Genomic DNA, 22,904 nt, shown 5'->3' on the forward strand with positions numbered 1-22,904 from the left:
AATTTGTTAACATTTTTCTGATGTTTGCACATAGCACCAGAGATATGGAAGGCATCTAACGTGCAATGTAATTTCTCGTCTTCCATTAGGCACTTTAACATACATTTTCAAAATGTACCAGTCATCACCTTCTCTCCTCTGTCTTCTAATGTCTAAAAAGCTTTTCACGAAATAGGTCCTCTCTAATTTTAATACCTGTATAGGTACAAATAATGTATACTGTGGCTCTAATGCTTCACCGGCCTCCAATAAAACTGTAAATAAAAAAAATGCAAATCAAAGGTTGTGACTTGGAGATAATAAGCCTGTAAACTGTTCTTTTTTTGTGTATTTTTGTTTTTTTTGGGGTGGGGGTTGTTTGAGGTCCTAATAATAAACTAAACGTACAGCAATGCCATTTAAAAATTTACAGAGATGAAGAACACAAAGAAAATACAACAATACAACTGAACTTCCTCAATTTGCAATATGACAACCACAGTCAAGAGAGCAAAGGCCTATCCAAAGTTATCAGGATACATTTTCAAGAACAGAGGCTCACATTTCAGGAGAGCCGATTATCCAGCCTCGGTCGCGGTTCTTCAGTCCTCCAAGGCTGTCCAGTTTGTCCTCTTTCTCCTCACTCAGGCTCCGCTTGGTGGGTGGAGGGGTCTTCTTCTCTTCGTGAACGGACAAACGCTCCATACTGCTGTATACCTGTAGAGCAGAAGCACATGGTGAGAGCTCAGGCACAAATAAAGAAAAGCTCATTAGAATCATCCATTCAACGCCCACGGAACCTCATGGAACAATGAGTAAAGTGTGGAATGACTACAGATATGTATTTTATTGTGCTACCATAAAGCTAATGAATCACTAATAGCTAAAGCTTAAGCACATTCTACTAGGGGGAAAGCAGCTACTGCTGCTTTACTGCTCAACATCCAGTTTCCTGAACTTTGTAAGGCAGCGTCCTGGAAATCAGTCATACTTTCACCAAGCACTACTGCCTAGATTCTGATGCTAGAGCAGATGCTCAGGTAGGGCAGGCTTACCTGAGAAATCTATTTGCCTAACCTGCCTAGGTGTCCTCGGTCTTCTCCACTGCGATATATGGGGATGGGCTTTCTACTCTATTCAGTGTTTATGACAATACATGGAAATTCCCCACGAGAGAAGGAATAGTTTCTTACCTGTAACTTCTGTTCTCTGGGAAGAGTATTTCCATGATAAATCATAAGCAACCCTCCCCCCTCCCTGGTGGAGTCCATCTTCATAGTTTGCACATCACCTTCACAAAGAACTGAAGCAACTCCCACCAGCTGATGGTATACTGGTGGTCCCGGGGATCTTAAAGGCACAGCCTGTATTTTAGCCACATGATGGGAGCCTATGAGGCTAATCTATCCTGCTCTCCCCCATCTCTATCATAAAAAAAGGTTTGTGAAGGAGATTTATACTGTTTGCAAAACATACTAAATTGTGCTCAATTTTAATATATTGGCCCTTTTTTTTTTACTTCATGATGAAGAATTGGGTCATCGTAGCCTAGATTTATAGGCTGCTGAAAGACTTAAAAGCTCCACAAAATTACTTGATCTCCCTTCTGTCAAAAAAAAACAACAACAAAAAAAAAAACATGAATTTCTGGTGAGAGGTACACTACCTCAATGTCAAAGCCTTCCTTGGCTCAAACGTAGCACTTCTGAGCTGAGGCTAGATCTGCCTCAGGTGAATGACTCTTTGGATAAGTCTCACAACTAAAAAAGTCTCATTCACTTAGACGTTTTTTATGTTAATATACAGAAAAGTCCATTATTTTTGTAGATACTTGGCAAGTGATCCATGCATTTAACATTGCCGAAAGCTATTCCCTGCCTTAAAAGGATTCTCCCATGTAGCATGCTCGAGAGAATGCAAAATGAGAAGCAAAGCCTAAAAAAGAGAAAGTCGTCCAGGATAGAGAAATGTGTGCAAAAGCGCTTTCTGTGTTTGAAGAACAGCAAATCCACCCCATCAGAACACACGTTCTGAGTCCTAAAACAAATTTCTCAAGTCCCATGACTGCATGAAAATGAAGCATGGACTGGACACAAAAACTACATCATAACCTCTTCACGCTCTGTAATGTTCCGCCGCAAAAGAAACACAAGACTATAGTCAATGGTGGTGCTGTGACTGCATGGGTTAGCCAAACTTAACTACTAACGAAAAACGTGTTGCGACGAAACTAGACAGAGTAGTATTAACAAAGTACACGCTTTAAAAAGACCCACATGAGTGTTGGTTCCGACGGACGAAAAAACATTATGAAATCTAAAGATATCAAACCGAGCATTCCAAGAATGGGAGCAGAGAATGGAGCTCGTCTTTGGCACAACCGTGGTTATGAAGAACCTCGAAACACAGATCAACACTGGCACAAACGGGGCACTAACTGCACATGGCGTAGCGTGGGTTGTCAGCACCCGGGGCAAGGCAAGTAATTTGCGCCCCCTAACCCGGGGCAAGGCAAGTAATTTGCGCCCCCTAACCCGTGGATTTTAGCACTCGAGTCTCTTCCAAGATGTTGCGCCCGGTGCGGCCGGCCCCCCACGCTACGCCACTGCGCACATGCAAAGAGTATCGGCAATAAGGAGAGTTTTTCCAAGCACAGGAATAAGGTTCACACCAGAAATAGAATGGGATGTGGGCAAAAAAAGGCAAACCTACACATGAGGCACTAACCTTACAATAAATGAGATCTGAACATCACTGCACAGAGGTTTTAAGGAAAGTTTCTGTGAAAATGTACAGTCACCGAGGCATGCAAGCATCAGTACCTTACTGAATCGAGGCGAGCAAGAGGAGAACTGTCTTATCTCCACACGGTCCTCATCATTTGTATCATCGTCCTCCTCTGAATCCACGTGCTGGTACTTCTCTGAACGCGCTGCATGGGAAAGAAAAGGCATCTCAAACAAAGAGCACTGATTTCACCCTGAGGCTGTTTGTGAGAGAGGCAACTAACTTGCAGATTCCACAGACTTTTTTTTTTTTTTTTTTTTTTACAAGTAACAAAAAGCGTGGCATCAAGGATAACAGAATACATATTAAAATAATTAGTAAAGTACCTAATTTAAGTACAGAAATGATAATAGAAAATGGCCAAGAACAAAGCAAAATGCCCAAAGTCACAAACTTTCATGTCAAGCGTCCCAGCGCAGTTCTTTTGAACAGATTTCAAAGAGCAATGGGAAATGTGGCTCTAAAGTAGTCCCTTCTGCTGGGCCTCAGTAACATTTTTACTAATTCTACTGAGCTGTCCCATTTAAAGGTAAGTGCTCAGTGAATGCCTGTTTGCTAGCCTTAGAATACTCAGCAAATTGTTGTTTCCTAAATTGCAATATTATTACAGAGAGCACATTTCTTTCTATTTGGACTCGGGAAATTTCATATAGTTTTTCTCTTGCCAAGGCTGGCACAACTAATTCAGAAATAAATCCTGCCACCCAAATCACGTTAGCCGAGGGTTTCACTCTGTGCTCTCTCGCGGCACCATGCAGCATATCCTGGTTCAGTCACAGCCCTTTTAAATGACGAGTGAGAATACAATGCACTCCCAGTGAATGCAGGTTAAAATAGGAGGTTGCAGCAAGTTGTATTCCCCACACTATCTTGCCGAGATATCACAGCGCTGTGTTGGAGGCCAAAGAGATCATCTTCGACGCCAGTCAGTTGGTGGTCTCAGGAGATTATCAGTAATTATTTCAATACACTGGTTTTCTGGCTAATGGAAACTCACCCGCACCCCTCGAAATTCTATGTGGGCCATTTGAGAAGCATGAAGCTAGGAAGCTCTTTCATTCACGGTCAACGTGGTTCAGATCTGAAATAAGGGTGCGGTGTAAGGGTATCTGAGACCCTATGCCAACACAGGTAACTACATTTGTTGCCATTTTCTTTACAACAGAAAAAGTAGCTAACTTGGCTGAGAAGTGTGGGATGTACCCATTTTACTGTCTAAATTAGTTTCAGACATAGAGATGCAAGACATCTTAAACTTTCAGGGTGGGATATCAGACTGAGGTAAATCTTTAACTTCATTTGCCATTTGGCCAAGCTATGGCCCTTGGGCACAAATATGGGGGTAGACAAAGTGACAATTCTCAAGAGCATTCAGCCCTAATGCTTCTTTTGGTTGCCGTCCTGTGCCCAACTGGCAGAGCAGACTCATGGTTGGTCTCTGTCCTGAATTAAAGTCCTTGATGAAATTGGTCTAATGGGGGAATTAGTTCAGGTCTGAATTTTGAAATCACTGCTCTCGATGAATAAAATCAGACCTCTGGATTGTGTAGTCACTTCATGGCAGCCTGGCTGCAGCCCTGAATACTTGAAGTAAATGGAATGCTACTTGCCTTGGAACTTATAAATGAATTGATGAAAAGCCCAGCAATTTTCAAAGGCACTGAAAAATTACATCCATCTATTTAGTTATGAAAAAGTCACAGGGGCCTCCTCAAACCTTGAAACCATCCTTTGGCAGAGGTCTGACAAGCTTTTTTCAAACATTTATGAGACTCCGGGGATGGGGTGTACCACAATCTCTCGCTTTGTCCCCTCCCTGGTAATCTGTAGTATCCACACCAGCACAGATAACATATTTTCCATGTCTTGTCCATTATGAATGCTTGAACCCAGGAGGTCCGAGCCCAGACACCAGAGATACACCCCATGCAGGTTTGTGATCTAAATCCTTTTTCTGCAACTGTGGCATGATTTGAAACCTGTAGTTTTGGGTGGAGGCATTGTTCCTGGCATACTGGAATTAATCTGAAAAGTCATTGGAATACCAATGGAATTGAAAGAAATCGACGTCAGTTCTAGGGCGGTACAGAGTCACACAGCACCCCCTAGGTGTGGGCGGGAACATCTCTGAAGAAAATGCTTATGGTTCCAGTCTAGAGCCTGAGCAGTACATTAAATATCCATCAGGACCACTGAAAGAGCCTTTTCTAAATTATTTCTGCTTTTCTATTTACCAGGCCAAATCATTTGGCTTAGATCCAGGGCAAATAATACATAAAAATGATATTATTTAGATGTACTTTCTAAAGGATAGTTTGATAAATGTCCCGGCGATTAAGATACAGTGTTAAGGCACCAGGTGGCTACTGATGCTACTCATGCAAGGACATTTACAAATAATTTTGTTTGGGTCAACTTTTGACAACCAATTAATAAAATGATGTAAATATTAATAATGCTCTATCCAAATACATTTACTATATTCCAGTGTATCAACTTAACATAACTCAGTCCACTTGGGATGCGATATTAAACAGCCATTTTGATTTCACTTACGACACAACAGTAAAGACAGGTTACTCATGCTTTGCAGGATGAACCTGCTTCGCAAGGCTGTAAAACCAACACAAATATACAAATACTGTCAGCAGCGTATGATATTTAACACTTGTAACAGCTCGCCTCCTTTCTGCATATCATTAGAAATGTTTTACAAAGCAACAGGCCAATGGTTACGAGCTCAGAAATATATTTTTTCTATTGATTACCATAGTGCCGCTCAGTGACAGCAAGTACAATATATAATACATATATGTGAATATATGATTACTGATACTTGGATATCATTTTGGGGAATGCTTGTAAAAAACTGTCCTTAAGGAAAATTATAACTATGATATTACATATTATTGAATGAGCTGGGTAGGACATTGAGAATAGCATAGAGTACTAGAATTACAACTTCGTCTGCCTGGTTAAAATTCAGGAATTAATTCCTTGAAATGAAAAGCATGCAGAGAAGATAATGGTTAACCCAGCCATTAATTACTTTTTGCAGTAAGAGTAGGGCACTGTGGCACAGAATAGTTTAATTCAGTATTTGAATACAACTCTTCAAGCCTCTAAAATATGAAGATATGGAACTTAATTTTAATAAATTAACATTTTTAGATGGAAAATGTTTTTATTACTAAGTAAATCCCTTTATTTGGCTGGCACCACTTCATATCTCATTGACAGTCCTGGGAAATTATTCATTGCTCTATGTGAAGTGTCTGTTTTCTAACTGGTTATGGTTTTTAAAAAAACATTGTTGAGCTTTTGCACATCTTGTGAAGCCTAACACTGCAATAACTGGAATGAAAGGCTGGATCTTTGAGTTTCTGACCTGCAAAAGGAGAGCCATTCAATCAATCACAAATCTCTTTTGTATACCAACTAGATCCCTGGGGCCGTATAGGGACACACAGGGTGTGTGCACGCCCAGGGCAGAGTAGTATTACAGAAAGGGCCACAGAAGCTTTTGCGTCGCCTTCTGTAATACTGATAGCACTGGCTCAGATGTAGATGCGCTATCATGAGAGGGCATTCCCTCATTTGCATTGGGCCGTGTCAAGTGCCAATGAGGGAATCTTGTTGCCTTGGCATCCACGCTGTATTACAGATGTGGGAGCAGATGCAAACAGGCCCTTGGGAGGTGCACTCACAGAGCACCTCGGTGTGCCTCCTATAGGCAGCCCTCTAGGGAGGGAAACGGGATCCCATAGACCCATCAAACATCCTCCTGCAGGTGAGTGCAATCCAAGACTGCAACCGCCTACATGGGTGATCTCTCTCCCTTCATCATGCTGCCTGCACTGTCAAACATGGATCAGCTTTCAATCTTTGTATTTTTACTGAATGCGCTGCCCCCGTACCTGCAAAAGTTCAGGGCTGCCCTGGGAGTAGTGCACTCATTGTAATAGGGACACTGTTCCAGTTTGCACCTGACGCACTTGTTTGAAGGTGTGCTGTGGCGAAAACAGCGATAGTCCGCCCTTTCTATAATACGGCCCCTGGAGGCCATATGCTTTTTTTCCCATTATTTATTCCAGCTAAAATTAGGTGCCCACTTAAGTGGTTTCTCTGAACTGTAACAAAGAGGAGTCATCAATATGGAACACAACATCTGAAGTCTCGTTCACTGACCCAAATGGTCATGAGAACCTTGCTGTCTTACTGTCAAAGTAGCTGGTGTCATCCTCGGATTCCAGCTGTGGGATGAACTCTGCCTTCTGACGCAGTAATCCGTTCCAGTCCAAGTCCTTGAAGAACCGATGCTGCTTTACCTCAAAGGCACTGCCTGTGATGATAGAAGAGAGAGACAAGCCACTCAGCTAAAGATCACTTCCAATAAGTTTTGAGCAGTTACATAACTTCCATCTGAGGCAGGGAGCAAACATTCAACAGGAATAGTGCTCGGGGGAAAGCTCCATTGTCATATTATTAACAAAGAGCATCAACTGAAAACAATAAATGTGTCCAGATTGGGAAGCTATAATATCATAACTCGGTGATAGATCTGCACCAAAAGGTAATTGGAGGCTAGCCCTGCATGGCTTTGTAGTCAATATTTTCCTCATTCAGACACGTTTGTATACCTGCTACTGATATACCTTCAACCCCTTAGAGGCAAAAAAGCTGCTGCTTTTAGCATTTAAATCCAACTATGGGCTATGTTTTAGCATCACTTTCTTGTCCCAAATGGCCACAGATTTGGCAGAAGTTCAGGAACATCACATGAGATGAAAGTACATAAGAAAAATGTGAATGATCTATAGAGTCTGCAGTTATCCTGAAGACCAGAGAAAGTCCTTGATGACCACAAATGGACATCCCTGACCTCTAGATAGTACCATGATACATAAAGTGGCACTAATTAGCACCCAGAAGCTGTTGATGGCGCTCTCTCTTGCCTTATGAAACTTCTTTCAATGAAGAATTAGGTAAATATTTCTGCAACAATAAAATAACAAGCATTTGCAATGCAATAGGTCTTGCATTTGCGTGCATTAGAGCTACTGGCATTGTAAATTCAAAACAGGACTTTTCTTGCAACATAAATTTGTCAACCCTGCCTCATAATTTAATTATTTCCTACCATATAATTCCAATGGCCCTGCATATAACTGAAGCACTTCCATTTACCTTCTTCCTCTATCTATAGCAAAAAATGAAAATGTTGCCATTTGGCATCTTAATTTAAATCTGACATGCTAATTCCAATAGAATACCACTTCATCACCCCACCATCAGAATTGCTGGATGGCTAACACAATTCCCCTAAAAAGACACAAGGCAGCCACAGATGAGTAATAAACTGGAAGGTTCACCCAAACATATCAAGAGTGTTTAAACACTCATAGTGTATTAAGGATGTTAAATTGGGCTGAATTACGGTCATAACTGTAATAAAGAGAGATTATTAAAACATACAATTATCATATAAACCTTCATCAGAAAAACTTTTGGCATTAGACTGTAAAGCTCAAAACTGGCCCTAGAGGGCACCATAACAAAAATATAATTCAGAAGAAATATGGACATGTAACCATATTGTTAGCCCCTAGAGGGCATAATCCCATGGAAAAAAACAGGATAAAGTAATGCAGTGTAACCATATACTTAGCTCCTAGAGGGTGTTTTTATAACTAGCAGGCCTACTGCAATGATATTACAAACAAGGTCTTTAAAACAAAACTTCTCCCAGCTGTAAAACAAAAGTTCTAGCCATAACAAAGCTTAAACGACACTGAATGGTGGGAGTGGTTATTATTTTGGGGTCTGCACTAACCTAGTATGGAGACCCAGAAATGAGGTAGACAGAAAGAGCAAATTGAAGGTGGTCCCATTTTCCTAGGACCACAGTTACGAGCAAAAATGTTTTGTAAAACGAATGTCCTGCAAAGCACTATGGGGTGAGTTTCCATGCCGCAAATATTATAGTATGTTGACTGCAATGCTCAGAACAGCCCCTAGAGGACACCACCATAAAAACAGCATTTGGAAGAAACATGGTCATGTAACCACACAGTCAGCCCTTAGAGAGCATAACCACATGAAAAAAAGAAAGGGAGAAAGTAATGCAGTGTAATCACATATGTAGCCCCAGGGTGTAGTTCATTGCACATTTTCAAAGCTAGCAGGCCTATAGCAATGACATTACAAACAAGGCCCATAAAACATAACTTCCCCCAGCTGCAAAACAAATGCTTCAGGATGTAGTGTATTACACATTTTCAGGGGTAGCAGGCCTACAGCAATGATATTACAAACAAGGCCCTTAGCACACGAGCTATTCCCAGCTGTAAAACAAAAGTTACAGCCATGAGAGTGCTTAAAAAGACACTGAATGGTGGGAGGAGTTATTATTTTGGGGTCCCCACTGACCTAGTGTGGGGACCCAGACATGGCCTATACAGAAAGTGTGTGTTGTGCTGAACGTTTTGGTGGTGGTCCCATTGTCCTAGGGCCACCACAGGCTGTTATGAGCAAAAATGTTTTGTAAACGTAATGCCCTGCAAAGCAGTATAGGGTGAGTTTCCAGAGTGTAGTGAATACTGTAGTGTCAGCTCTCCTGCTGTGCCAGAAGAGTCGCTTTCTCTTTAAGGATTTCTGTTTTATGAAAAGCATTTACCAATTTCAAGTGTTTTAAGGGGAGAGCCACAAGAAATGACCATGATTAGGTATCTGTGAACAATGTGACCAACGCTAAGCACAAAGGGGCGACAAAAGAAAAAAATAGTTCGCCCACACTGAAGTATATCGTCAATCGTGCAATAATCCATTGTCTGCAAGGCTTGACAAAAACAGCCTCAAGGAGGGACAAATGTAAAGCATTTACCAATACCATCAAGTGATTTTGAAAGGCAAGCCCAGGAACTAATAAAGGTGATGGGCGTGGTTAAAAGGCAATAATACTTACATACACAGAACTGTTTTTATGCACTTAAAAATAGCATTTATGCACTTGCAGTTTAGGGAGCAAATTCAATTCCTTAACGGGCAGTGATTTATCTCCCCAGTGAAAACCTGCAAAACAATGTGTGAGAAATTCCACCTACAGCTGAAATTTTGCAAAGATGACAAACTTCTCAACTTTCCAACTTCATGAACTTGGTTACAAGATTTGTAATTCCGTACATTGATAATGAAGATGCTTTTGTTGGTCTTTATTGAGACCGTAGTTACTTGTGAACTCCGTTATTTGTGCCATACTGTGCCGAGTCCTGCACCTGGGCTAAGCATCACACAAATGGGATGCCTCGCTCTATGTGGAGTCAAGGCAAGCCAGGAAGAACTGCAGAAATATGCACATGCTGTGAAAGTCCAGGGACGAGCCTTTCTTCTAAGCTCCAAATGACACTGCATTAGTTATTCCATTTTGTTTGATGCCTATGTACACTGTGTTGCAGTACGCAATTCTTGAGTGGATGACCAAGAGAACCACACTTGGTTTAAGTTGAAAGCAGAGAAAGACAGCTTCAGAAACGGCTGTAACTGGTTGGTGACACAACATGCATCATTAAGAACAGTCTCTATGAAGCCAGCATCATCTCTAAACCAAGAACAGGCGATCACAGCACTTCACTGCTAGATTCATTGAACAAACTGCCTCTAGAAGCAAAAGCATGCACAAAACCACCTTTATCACATACAAAGTGTTACAACTCGAGACACGATCAGGCAAACAAACTGAGCTTGTTTGGAAGAAGTGAAAGCCTCTCTACACCTCAAAAGAGGGAAGGTCCCCTTACACATCTATCTTCCAAAGTAGAAGAAAACCCCAAGCCTGAAGAGCACATTTTCAGGCATTCCCCACCCCAGAATCTGAAGCTCCCTGCCAACTAAAATAAGCATGACTCAGAACTGTGACCTGCACATTTAACACAGCGCATTGCAACAGACACAGAACACACCTTAGCTTTGTTACTAGCATTGGAAGCTAGGACCTGCTAGGTACACAAACATCACTATAATGGAGCACTTCTGCCCACAAATATCTAATCTCAGAAAAAAATGGTGTTATCTCATACTGACAGCTCTAACATTTAAAAGTATGCTTTAAATCAAGGTAGCGTTACCAACACCTTATACCATGCGCCTAAGCTTACCACCTCTTCTTGAGCTTAACCCTTGGGAAGGAATGGGGGGGATGAGAGGGGGGGGGGTGAGGCTGACACATTGTGGGAGGAGCTGAAGAGGGGATCCCAGCTCACCCAATGAATTAGTCACTTTAACGCTCCAATGCTCTTTTAACTATTTGGTGCCGGAGAAAAGGTAAACCGTAGGAGATCTGAGCTGAAAGGCAGAAGAGCCCCCCACCTCTTTTTTTATTTAAAATAAAATTAATGTTAAATACTCGTCATAACATCCCTGGAGGGCCAACATGCACTTCACAAACATGTTATAAGTTATGCGCATTTGGTAACGTTCAAACAGCATTTTAATCAATTAAATACGTTACTCAAATACCTGCTTCACCGACCTGCTTCAGAATCACACTCAACACCGAAACTGTCTTTACTCGCGTGAACCTGCCTGTCTGCGGAGTCTGAAAGCGCGCAAGGCAGGTGCACTTATGAATAAGTCTTAGGTCTCCATACCTGTGCCCAGCCTCTCTAGGGGGTTCTGGCGGAGGAGCTTGTATATTAGGTCCTGGGAATCTGGAGGTAAAGCTTCATCACCCTCAGGCCAGGCAATTTCATCTGAAGGGATGAAAAAAAGACAATTGTTAAAGAACCGCAGGCAAACGGAATTCAACACTATTAGTGGTGGGTTCCGAGGTCTAAAGGAAAGCTGGTGAGCATCATGACAAGAAGAGTGGTTGTGCCTAAACAGCCGAGTTGGTAAATGTCTGAATCCACCCATTTCCTGCTCTCTGCTCCCAAAACCATGTTAAGACTGTTATTAATGTCAAGAAGCTACGCCTCCCGCATCATGCAAGTAGTAGTGAAACCCATGTGTAGCATGCACCTGACATGGGAAAAAACGGCATCAGGACGACAAAGTGCTGGTGGAGGCAACTTCATTATTTCAGACATGTCCATAACACTTCTTGTTAGAACGCCAACCCATGTGCCCATATGGAAAAAAACATACATGGAGTGCAGAATTATTAGGCAAGTTGTATTTTTGAGGATTAATTTTATTATTGAACAACAACCATGTTCTCAATGAACCCAAAAAACTCATTAATATCAAAGCTGAATATTTTTGGAAGTAGTTTTTAGTTTGTTTTTAGTTTTAGCTATGTTAGGGGGATATCTGTGTGTGCAGGTGACTATTACTGTGCATAATTATTAGGCAACTTAACAAAAAAAAAATATATACCCATTTCAATTATTTATTATTACCAGTGAAACCAATATAACATCTCAACATTCACAAATATACATTTCTGACATTCAAAAACAAAACAAAAACAAATCAGTGACCAATATAGCCACCTTTCTTTGCAAGGACACTCAAAAGCCTGCCATCCATGGATTCTGTCAGTGCTTTGATCTGTTCACCATCAACATTGCGTGCAGCAGCAACCACAGCCTCCCAGACACTGTTCAGAGAGGTGTACTGTTTTCCCTCCTTGTAAATCTCACATTTGATGATGGACCACAGGTTCTCAATGGGGTTCAGATCAGGTGAACAAGGAGGCCATGTCATTAGATTTCCTTCTTTTATACCCTTTCTTGCCAGCCACGCTGTGGAGTACTTGGACGCGTGTGATGGAGCATTGTCCTGCATGAAAATCATGTTTTTCTTGAAGGATGCAGACTTCTTCCTGTACCACTGCTTGAAGAAGGTGTCTTCCAGGAACTGGCAGTAGGACTGGGAGTTGAGCTTGACTCCATCCTCAACCCGAAAAGGCCCCACAAGCTCATCTTTGATGATACCAGCCCAAACCAGTACTCCACCTCCACCTTGCTGGCGTCTGAGTCGGACTGGAGCTCTCTGCCCTTTACCAATCCAGCCACGGGCCCATCCATCTGGCCCATCAAGACTCACTCTCATTTCATCAGTCCATAAAACCTTAGAAAAATCAGTCTTGAGATATTTCTTGGCCCAGTCTTGACGTTTCAGCTTGTGTGTCTTGTTCAGTGGTGGTCGTCTTTCAGCCTTTCTTACCTTGGCCATGTCTCTGAGTATTGCACACCTTGTGCTTTTGGGCACTCCAGTGATGTTGCAGCTCTGAAATATGGCCAAACTGGTGGCAAGTGGCATCGTGGCAGCTGCACGCTTGACTTTTCTCAGTTCATGGGCAGTTATTTTGCACCTTGGTTTTTCCACACGCTTCTTGCGACCCTGTTGACTATTTTGAATGAAACGCTTGATTGTTCGATGATCACGCTTCAGCAGCTTTGCAATTTTAAGAGTGCTGCATCCCTCTGCAAGATATCTCACTATTTTTGACTTTTCTGAGCCTGTCAAGTCCTTCTTTTGACCCATTTTGCCAAAGGAAAGGAAGTTGCCTAATAATTATGCACACCTGATATAGGGTGTTTATGTCATTAGACCACACCCCTTCTCATTACAGAGATGCACATCACCTAACATGCTTAATTGGTAGTAGGCTTTCGAGCCTATACAGCTTGGAGTAAGACAACATGCATAAAGAGGATGATGTGGTCAAAATACTCATTTGCCTAATAATTCTGCACTCCCTGTATGTGTTTTTAGGTTGCTTAGCGGCTAATTTTTTCCTTCTTTAAGGGTTTCTATAGAATGGAAGTACCAACATACATCAAATAAGTAACGACAAATAATCCCTTATACTCGTAACAACGCTGTTTAAAAGGGTAACACATGAATACTACTGCAAAGGCATTCTAGAATGTGCTAAAATACTACTTACTGAATGTCCGCAAGATATAGTAACACTGAATGGATTTAAACAGCTCCATTTACAACCACAGGATGCAATTTTCTTCCAAGTATATTTTAAGGAACAGGTGAGAGAATAAGGCTGAGTTTCAGAAGGTTAGAATTTTCTATGTGCTGGTCATTGCTACCATGTTCTACTAATCTGCAGAAGAGCATTAGTCAGACCGGAACAGAGTGTTAGAGTACCAGTCTAGGCATTTTTAACCCATGCTTCGTCTACCTCGTTTCACACTTAGCTAGTCTTACTAAGCCACTTCTGAACATTATTCTAAAAATAGTTTATTTTTAGGGAAAGGTCTGAGATGTTGTGCGTGAGAAGTAACTAACCTCACAGAAATACCTTAGAGTTGGTGCAGGAAAACGTTTAGGGAATCCCATGGTGCTCGCGTGATGGTCAAGTGCCTCAAACTTACACAGATACCACTCTGAGCAGCCATCAGTTATATTCCTGCTGCCTCTATGCTACGAGTGAATGTTTTAAATTCCACCAGTCCTCTGCTTTCTTGCCCCACTCAAACCATGAGATGTAAGGACTGTGTACGGTGTTGCCTAGCCCCGTCCCCAATGAATGTGCCCCCACCCCTCCGTACATCCTGGTTCCTGGAACTTGTGTGTAAGGGGTCCATACACAACACTTTTCTACCTACAACACTTAATGCTACAATAATCACTCCCTCTACAAGTGCTCTGTTGGGCCTTAGAGCGGGGTTCACAGCGCAGTAAGTGAAAAAATCTTTTAAAATGAGCTTGATGATTTAACTACAGAATTTTTAGAAGAAAAGCTATCAATTTCCACACAGCTGAAATTTGAATTTGTCACTGTACATATAGAAAAGTGAAAGATAACATACCACTAATAACTTGTCCAAACAGCTCCTCTGGAGTGTCGCCAAAAAAAGGGACGCAGCCAACCAAAAACTCATACAGAATAATTCCCATGGCCCACCAGTCAACCGGCTTCCCATAGCCCTGTCGGAGGATCACTTCCGGGGCAATGTACTCTGGAGTACCACACACCTGTGAAATAAGGGAAGAGACCTCTCCAGTGAGACAAAGCACTGCAAAACCAGATCATTGCCTGCTACACACAAAGCACTGAACGGCTCCACCATCATCCACACTTGCTCCCTGGCCCCGTCCACAACCTACTTTTTCATCTATTCCTTCCCATGGTATTAAAGCACCAGCTAAACTACTATGAAAAGCTAGGATGCTTTTTGAAGCATTCATAAAATAACACACAACATGTTACATGAAAAAAATCACAATTATGAAACACAATACAAAATAGGTATATGATCCATATTCGCATAAAACAGAACCACAGATCATTCAGAGAAGCAGACAGGCTTATTATTTTGTGTGAAGGCCACTCTTTAGATTTAGGGGTATCTCAGAAATTGAACCAATGCTCAGCAGAGCTATGCAGCATCAGAAGACACATTAAGGCTGGGGGCGGGTCAATTCTTATATGTGGCATTTGAAAATATCAGGTCAAAGTTACTGTCTCTTTGTTCGTTTGTGAACATGACAGAGCCTTTACAATGTGTTGGTTTGAGACCCGAGGCCTCTTCAAGTTTACATTGTGAGGCCGGTGGCTTAAATGCACAATATGTGCCTTCTGGATGCACCATCACTTTATGGTATTTTTCTCAGTGAGATGTCCCAAAGTGCTACACGTATGCAGTAAGTAAGAAAAGACTCAGGCTGCAAAACACTGATGAGACCTACTGAATCTGATACCAACCATTTTGGGATTGCTAGTATTTCCATTCAGTGGAGACCTGGTTTAGCAGTTCAGCCTGGGCTGTTCCTAATAGAGTACAAGCAAGGCAGATTTGCATAGGATTGGTCCCTGCATGTAATAGCACGTTGAGCACAAAATAAAGATGGACTAGAATACAGTCCGGAATAACTGCTTGTGGGTAAGATTAAATCAAGCATTCCTTCCATCACTTTTTGTTGTTCCAGGTCGATGTAACATTGATCCCAGCTCAGAGTATGGTTTGTTGTGGATAAGAGGCTTTAACCATACCATACCATACCATACCAGCATGTGTGTAATTCAACACTCACCTGTTTATCTAGGAACTCTCGGGTGTCTTTCTCGATGTGTCCCTCATAAAGGTTTGTAGTTAGACTCATGAGTCCAATCTTTGAGAGCCCAAAATCTGTCAATTTAATGTGACCCATTGAAGTAATCAGCAGGCTGGAACAGAGAGATGGACTATTTACAGAATGGCATAGCTAAACAAGCTTAAAAACACAGGTACAAATCCAGAAAACACACAAATTGCCGGATCCACCTACTGGAACTGACAGCATTGCTGTTAAAGAAGCCCATGAACCCTTTATTGACACAGCAGCAACATCACGAGTACAATAATCTGAATTCTACTCTTCTCCCTACACCGCCTCATAACATAAGTGTAACAGTGAAGTCACTGGATGTCTGCTTCATATTGTTAGAAAGACTCATGAAGTCTGAGCAGAGGTTTGTTGTCTGTTATAAGGCTCACACAGTCCAGCTGGAGCCCTCACCATGGTGCGGGCACATGTATGTACAAACTGGGTCTATACGAGGTGGTAGAAATCACCCCAGTTACTTTAACTGCCTTGATTTGCTTCCAGAATCGTAATATTTTCATACAGCCAACATGTGCTTTGGCCCCCTCCCGTGCGCAGGTTTGGGAGTTTTGCAAGACTCATAATAAAAATAAAACAAAAATGCTGGTCCTGCTTAGGTGGATGGGCGGAGCGACCTACTGGTGGGACAAGCATAAACAGCATCTGTATAGCTGATATCATAAGTGGAAAGTAGATGCTGGGGGTTGGTAGTTCTCGATAGTGTATCCCTGGTGCCATCCTAGTCACAGCATAAATCTTGATTCGAACATGGACCAAGAATACTTAGAATTCTGGAAGTGAACCATCAAGATTCAGGCAACTCTGATCATCTTTACCACCATCTATTTGACTCCGTTTATATCATACAGTACAGACAAATGTGTAAATAATAATTAAACAAGATAGTATGAAGTAAACATTCCATATATCTACGAACTCTACATTAATCTGTGGGATAAGAGGACTGGCCCAATTGGGAATGCAGTCAGCACGCCAACAGACTGACACCCTCCTGCCAGATTGGGCAACTGAATGGTCAACAGGCTCCATCTGTCCTCAGAGGTACACCTTATGGTGCAAGGTATTGTCTGATAAAAAAAAAACAATCTCAGCCCAGCAGAAGCCCCATGGTCCACAGAATTTCACCTGCAGAAAACAAGCATTGGCAAAGATAATAGGTCTTGCATTTTGGCTTTGCCAATACTTAAGAAAAAAAGGTTAGTGTTATGATGTTACGGTGGCTCCAGCATGATGTTATTTATGCGTGCCTGCATCAAACATGCACGTGTGTCATGATGTTGCAGCAGACATTTTTTCTTGTAAATTTACTGTTCCAAGATGACGGATGCCCAACTTAGAGTAGTGAATTTAAGGAGTGCCTGGAAGCATATTGCAGCTGCAGGGCCCGCCCCCCAAAAAAGGAACAAAAATGAAAAACACACGACTTGTGGGGTGGACAGGGCGCCTAAGTAAACACGGGTGAGCAGTGGGAGAAATGGAGAAAGGGGGACAAGAGCAATAGAATAGCTGGGAGTGTTAAAAAAACATATATTTACAAGAAACCCGAGCAGGATGAGGAGAACAGAACAACTGATAAACTTTTGTCAGAGTGGAGGCAACACAAAAAGTATGGTTGGGGCAGGGTAGTTACAAGGTATCAGAACAAGGGGACAAGCACAAGACGAGGGAGAAAAGACATCTGTAAGTACTGGTATTGTGCACAGTAGGTAATTGACAATAGACTCTTAAAAGCTGCTGTTTGTAGTTGAGACCTAAACAAAAGCTAGCACTTTAAAAGTTGACCAACTGAAGACCAGCTGAAGATCGGAAGAAATTCGATTCCGGGACCACTGGCACCAGTGAGGAGCATCTATATTTGGTCAGCATCAGTCCCTTTGCTAAAGGAGATCAAGTGCAATGAAAAAGGTTTCCAAAATTGATTGACGTAAATCAATAAACCAAAAATGGGAAATCCCAAAATATGACATTCAGGAATTACTGCATGGTCGTAGTCCTTTAGTTAACATTTCTTATCTGTTTGAACTACCTCTTTCACTCCTTGCAATTTAAAATATTTTATTTTTAAGACAAGTGTAATTGTCACTGCACACTATGGGCCTGATTACGACCTTGGCAGATAGACTACTTCGTCACAAAAGTGCCGGATATCCCGCCCGACGTTTTACAAGTGCCAGAGGATATATTGGAACTTGTAATACAGCAGATGGGATATCCGTCACTTTTCTGACGGAGTTGTAATCAGGCCCTCTGTGTCTAAGTCTTCTTTGAATCTAAGATGGGGAAAACATTTTGGCTCCAAATAAGAAAAGCAAATATCAGTGCCATTACAAAAACACAATTTTCTGAAATAGCTATACAGTTATTATTTTAGTCTAAGAGAATAAGGTGAAACAATGCTAGCAATCTGAATTAATACAATAATGCTAGTTAGAAGCCATTTCTGGTACAAACTTACTTGTCTGGTTTGAGGTCTCTGTGGACAATGCCATAGTTGTGCAGGTATTCCAGTGCCAGCACTGTCTCTGCAAAATACATTCTCGCCATGTCAACAGGAAGGGCTCCAATATTCTTTAAGAGGGTAGCACAGTCTCCTCCTAGGAGGAAATCAGACAACCCCGATGATGAAGACAAGCTTATTCTCAAGGTCAAAAAGCTATTTCATTACCCTTCATAATATTAACCTTGTAAACATAAAATACAGCCCTGAAAATGTGGGACAAACAAAAGGAAAAGGTGTTATTATTATTCAACTCAATGGTACTTATTTCACCAGGCTCTATAAGATGACCAAGCCCCACTACGATTGAAACCTCTCCCCTTTAGGTCTTTCCATAGGATGCCTCAGCTCAGTGAGCTCTTCTACCAGCTTATTCTCTCATTTAGAAAAAGAATTGGTTCTGAAATATGGCATGACGAAGAGACCATAAGCAACACCTTGCTATTTTCCCAGGCTAAGGGCTCTTAAGAAGACCTCTAGGCACACATACCTTCGACATACTCCATAACCATGCAAAGATGGCGCTTTGTCTCAAAGGAGCAGAACATGCTGACCACAAAGGGGTTCTCGGCGAAAGTGAGGATGTCTCGCTCGACAAAGGCCTGTTGGATCTGGTTCCTCAAAATGAGATTCTGCTTGTTGATCTTTTTCATGGCAAAACGCTGGCGGGTGCCCTTATGGCGCACCAAGTACACTGCCCTGGGGAGACAAAGGGAAAAAGGCCCAATCAGATGCCAAATCAGCAAGGTCAAAAGTGGTGATTTGTGATTCACTAGATACCATTATTCATAAGGATTCAAAGGCCAAGGGAGAGCTTTTGTACTAAAGTATTGTCTGATGACAGACAATTGTGTCCAAGAGAGGTTGCTTAGTGAACTGATGAAAAGTAAAGGTCTACCACTCCTATTACTTGGAACGTTTAAAAGTGACAATTATGTATTGAAATGATCACCTGCAATGAGCCAGGAGAATGCCACTATAATATTAAACCAATGACAAGAATGTGCACAAAGAATATACTAATCTGTAAATGTGAGATATGCAGGAACACGTGAAAAAGCATCCTTCTTTTTTAAGACACCCCGGGAACCATCGCAACAGCTATTCGGAACATGAGTTGCGTGTATCTGAACTCGACTCAAGATTTCTCACAAATGTTTGATCGCTTTATTCTATGTACATTCTTAATTATAACAGATGCCTGAAATAAAGTCAACACCCATTTTTTTCTCTTACATTTATTTTTGATATTTTGTGAAAGGAAATAAGCTACATTGTGGAAATATCTGCTACTTTAGATTACAGTGGTTCCCAACCTGTGGTCCGGGGACCCCTCGGGGTCCGCAAAGTCTCTCCAGGGGGTCTGTGACTGCTTAGAAATGTAAATAATATTAACAGATTAGGTCCCCCGCTTTCAGTAATGAGTCAGTGGAGAGTCCCAGGAATCCAATAATAATACAGTCGGGGTCCCCGCGTTCCAGTATTGATAAAGTGGGGGTTGACAGACGTCAAAAGGTTGGGAACCACTGCTTTAGAATGCTTGCATCCCAGAGTTGAGTTCTCCAGCTCATTTTCAAGACCATTGCTAAGCATGCCATTTATTCTGGGTTTAAATATTTTAAAAGATCAGTTATTTGAAAGATATCTTAGATGTAACAATCCAAGGCCTGTACGGCTGCATAACGAGAAAGTTAGCCTTGCTGTGAGAAACCAATAAAACTCCCCACCCACCTCTATATGGATAGCATTCCTGTCAGAAACCCAAGCCTGTGCAAATCTGTGTATCCCAAGAACTGCTTCACTGTCAAATGTCTGACCCTGAAGAGGATAGATTTACTGTCTGAGAACTTGTTCTGTAAAATATTTATTACCAATGGAAAGTTCTTGTGTCCGAGACCTTAGCCTGGGAATTTAGTTCTGTGGAATATATTCGCAGTCCAAAGGCTGAGCCTATAGGATCGGTGTAGCTAAGGGCACAGAATTGTGTGTTAGGCTGTATGGAGAGTCATTTCTACAACCTGTGCATGGCTAGGAAGGTGCAACTGATTAGTCACAATGTCACAACACAGAGAATAGGTCTGGTCCGAATCTCATCACAACCACACAATGTGATCGATCACAATGCCCTGGCAGGGACAGCTTAGTTTGCAACTGAGAACAATTTTGAGGTTCCCATTTGTGGAGGAGAGAGAGGCCGAGGTTGTGGCGTACGAAGGAGCCCGCTGCTTACAGCTGCTGTGAGATAGGAGCACTGACCGCAGAGAGGGCTCATACAGCCCTATACAGTGGACTCCTTTATGAAAATGTAAGAGCCGCAGGGTGAAAAGGCCGAACAGACAGAATATAGGTTTTGTGTGTGCCCTTGGCTTGTGACGTGTGCTTCAGAGAGCGTTTAGTGACGTGTGAGGGACTGAAAAGCAGAGGCTCCGATGTACACGTGTGAGTGCGCGCCTCCGCACAGGACTGTACTGGGGTGGGAAGTGTGATGTGCGAGGGTATAACATTCATGTCAAAGACTATTAATGCACAGTGTTCTCTCATCACGCATTAGTCGGTGTAAGCTAATTACAGAATATACAATGCCTTAATAGGTGGAATATCACTCTAGCAAAGCTTGTTTCACTGAAATAATCTATCCCACGTGTTGTTTTCACTTAAATACCATTTGAAAGTAGGTGGGGTAATGACTGGAAGAATATGCGCCATTTGTTCACCTTCAAACACTGAAGTGAGGTGAAAGATGTATTAGAACATTGGAATGCTGGGGGCTCCATTGAAAACAATGGAGTGCTGCGGGCTTTTACTGGCCGGTAAAAGCCCGCAGCGCCAACATTCCAATGTTCGCTTTGTTCACAGCAACAGCTGTGAACAAAGCCTCACGGAGCCCGAATCCCCTCGGGCTCCGTGAACATTTTTTTTTTTTAATAGAACATTCTGCCCTGAGTGGCAGAATGTTCTAATAGCCTTAGAACCCGCCGTAGCGGGCTCTACCGGCTATTAAAGTCCCTCTCCCTTGTTAAATGCCTTCGGCTCGGGCATTTAAAGCGGGGAGCGGGCCTTTAATAGCCGGTAGAGCCCGCTACGGCGGGTTCTAAGGCTATAAGAGATGTTCAGTGTGATTTCTTCATGGGTGTTTGGAGATCTTTCAATTACTCCCTAGTGAGAGCAGAAATATACAGATCGTATTACTCATGTCCTCCTATGAGAGGGTTATAATGAAGCTGCTTCGTTTTAGAATTAGTTATATCTGCACATACACAGTTCTCGGAGAGCTTAGTATGGTTACACCGTTATGAAATGCTGAATCTGTATTAACTTATGTAACAGATACTGCTTGTGTTTTCATAGAACAACAAGCATTAGCACAGCCAGTACTCCTCGCAGTTTGGAACTATTGGGGTTCCCAATGGTGTTTGCGGGGCTGGGTTTGCAGAATGAGTGGGGGAAAGCACTAGGGAGAGAGCAACACAGAGGTGTGGGGACGTTTTCAGGGCGAGAAGCACACGAGGGAAAGAGCATCATGGAGCACAGGGGAGTTTGCAGAGGGAAGCATGTGAGGGAGATGTGCTTTCTGGGGGTAGCAGCACACGAGGAAGAAAGTAACAGACCCCTGAAATGGGGGAACTTACAGGGGGAGAAGCAAATGATGAAGAGAGCATCACAGACAGCAGGGGAAGCAGACAAGGTAGGAAGCAAGGAGGAATGTGGAAGACAAGCGTAGCACATGGAGAAAGTCAATACTGAGCACAAGATGGGGTGTTTGCAGGAGGAGAAGCACAGGAGGGAGAGGGCAATGCAGGTGGGGTGGTTTTGCAGGGGGGGACAAGAGTGCAAAGGAGTGAGGAACATTTAGCACAGAGAGGTGGGGGCTGGCAGGGGAAGCATATGAAGGACAGATCAGATCAAAATCGAGAGGAGATATGGTGGGGAAAAGCACATGATGGAGGTAGATAAAAAATGCACGTACTCCAATAGTGTGCTTAACAAAAAGAAACAAGCATTTTCAATGCAATTAGTCTCGCATTTGCTCGAAGTAGAGCTATTACAATTATAAATTCCTAACTGGACTTTTCTTGCCACACAAACTGAAAATAAAAGTTAAAACAGTTGACATAAGCGAGCCGATTCAACGCGCCGCCATGAGCGTGAAGAGAGAGAAAAGGAAAAAGAAGTTCGCTCGTAGTCAAAGATATCGGCAAAAGTGCAATTAGCCATTTAACAGAGTCAATGGCCAAGGAGGTAACAAAACCGCCATAAGAAGGGACAAACGTAATATGCAGTCTCCAACGAAAGCAAGGGATTTTTGAACGAACAGCCCATGAACGAGTGATAGTGATGGGCGTACAGTGGGCATGGTTAAAAGATCAGATACATACTATCACGTCAGAAAAGCAGCGCTTGTGCGCTGCTATGCTCAACCTAAAAAAGGAGTTTCCTAAACGTGAGCAGTGGATGAATATCAGTTAAGTAAAAGGATGATAAAGAAGCTATGCTCCAGGGAATACACAATATGAATATGTTGGTGCAAGGAAAGCCACTGAATAAGAAGCAAGCAATAAGAGTGATAATAAAG

The 22,904-nt window shown here is 42.2% G+C and overlaps 1 protein-coding gene across 6 annotated transcripts in view; it reads right to left on the bottom strand.

Moving 5' to 3' along the window:
- MAST2 (microtubule associated serine/threonine kinase 2) overlaps positions 1-22,904 on the bottom strand; it is a 1,054,635-nt gene that overhangs the window by 80,237 nt on the left and 951,494 nt on the right. For all 6 annotated transcript variants that reach the window (XM_069232766.1, XM_069232767.1, XM_069232770.1 and 3 more), the window contains 8 exons: positions 18,822-19,030; positions 18,290-18,428; positions 15,763-15,895; positions 14,538-14,703; positions 11,412-11,513; positions 6,986-7,108; positions 2,802-2,911; positions 542-696 (listed from right to left, as the gene is read on the bottom strand). In XM_069232766.1, coding sequence (XP_069088867.1) covers positions 542-696; positions 2,802-2,911; positions 6,986-7,108; positions 11,412-11,513; positions 14,538-14,703; positions 15,763-15,895; positions 18,290-18,428; positions 18,822-19,030 — 1,137 coding nt within the window. The remainder of the gene's footprint in view (positions 1-541; positions 697-2,801; positions 2,912-6,985; positions 7,109-11,411; positions 11,514-14,537; positions 14,704-15,762; positions 15,896-18,289; positions 18,429-18,821; positions 19,031-22,904) is intronic.

This window comes from Pleurodeles waltl, chromosome 4_2, assembly GCF_031143425.1.
Source record: "Pleurodeles waltl isolate 20211129_DDA chromosome 4_2, aPleWal1.hap1.20221129, whole genome shotgun sequence".
Taxonomy (NCBI): Eukaryota; Metazoa; Chordata; class Amphibia; order Caudata; family Salamandridae; genus Pleurodeles; species Pleurodeles waltl.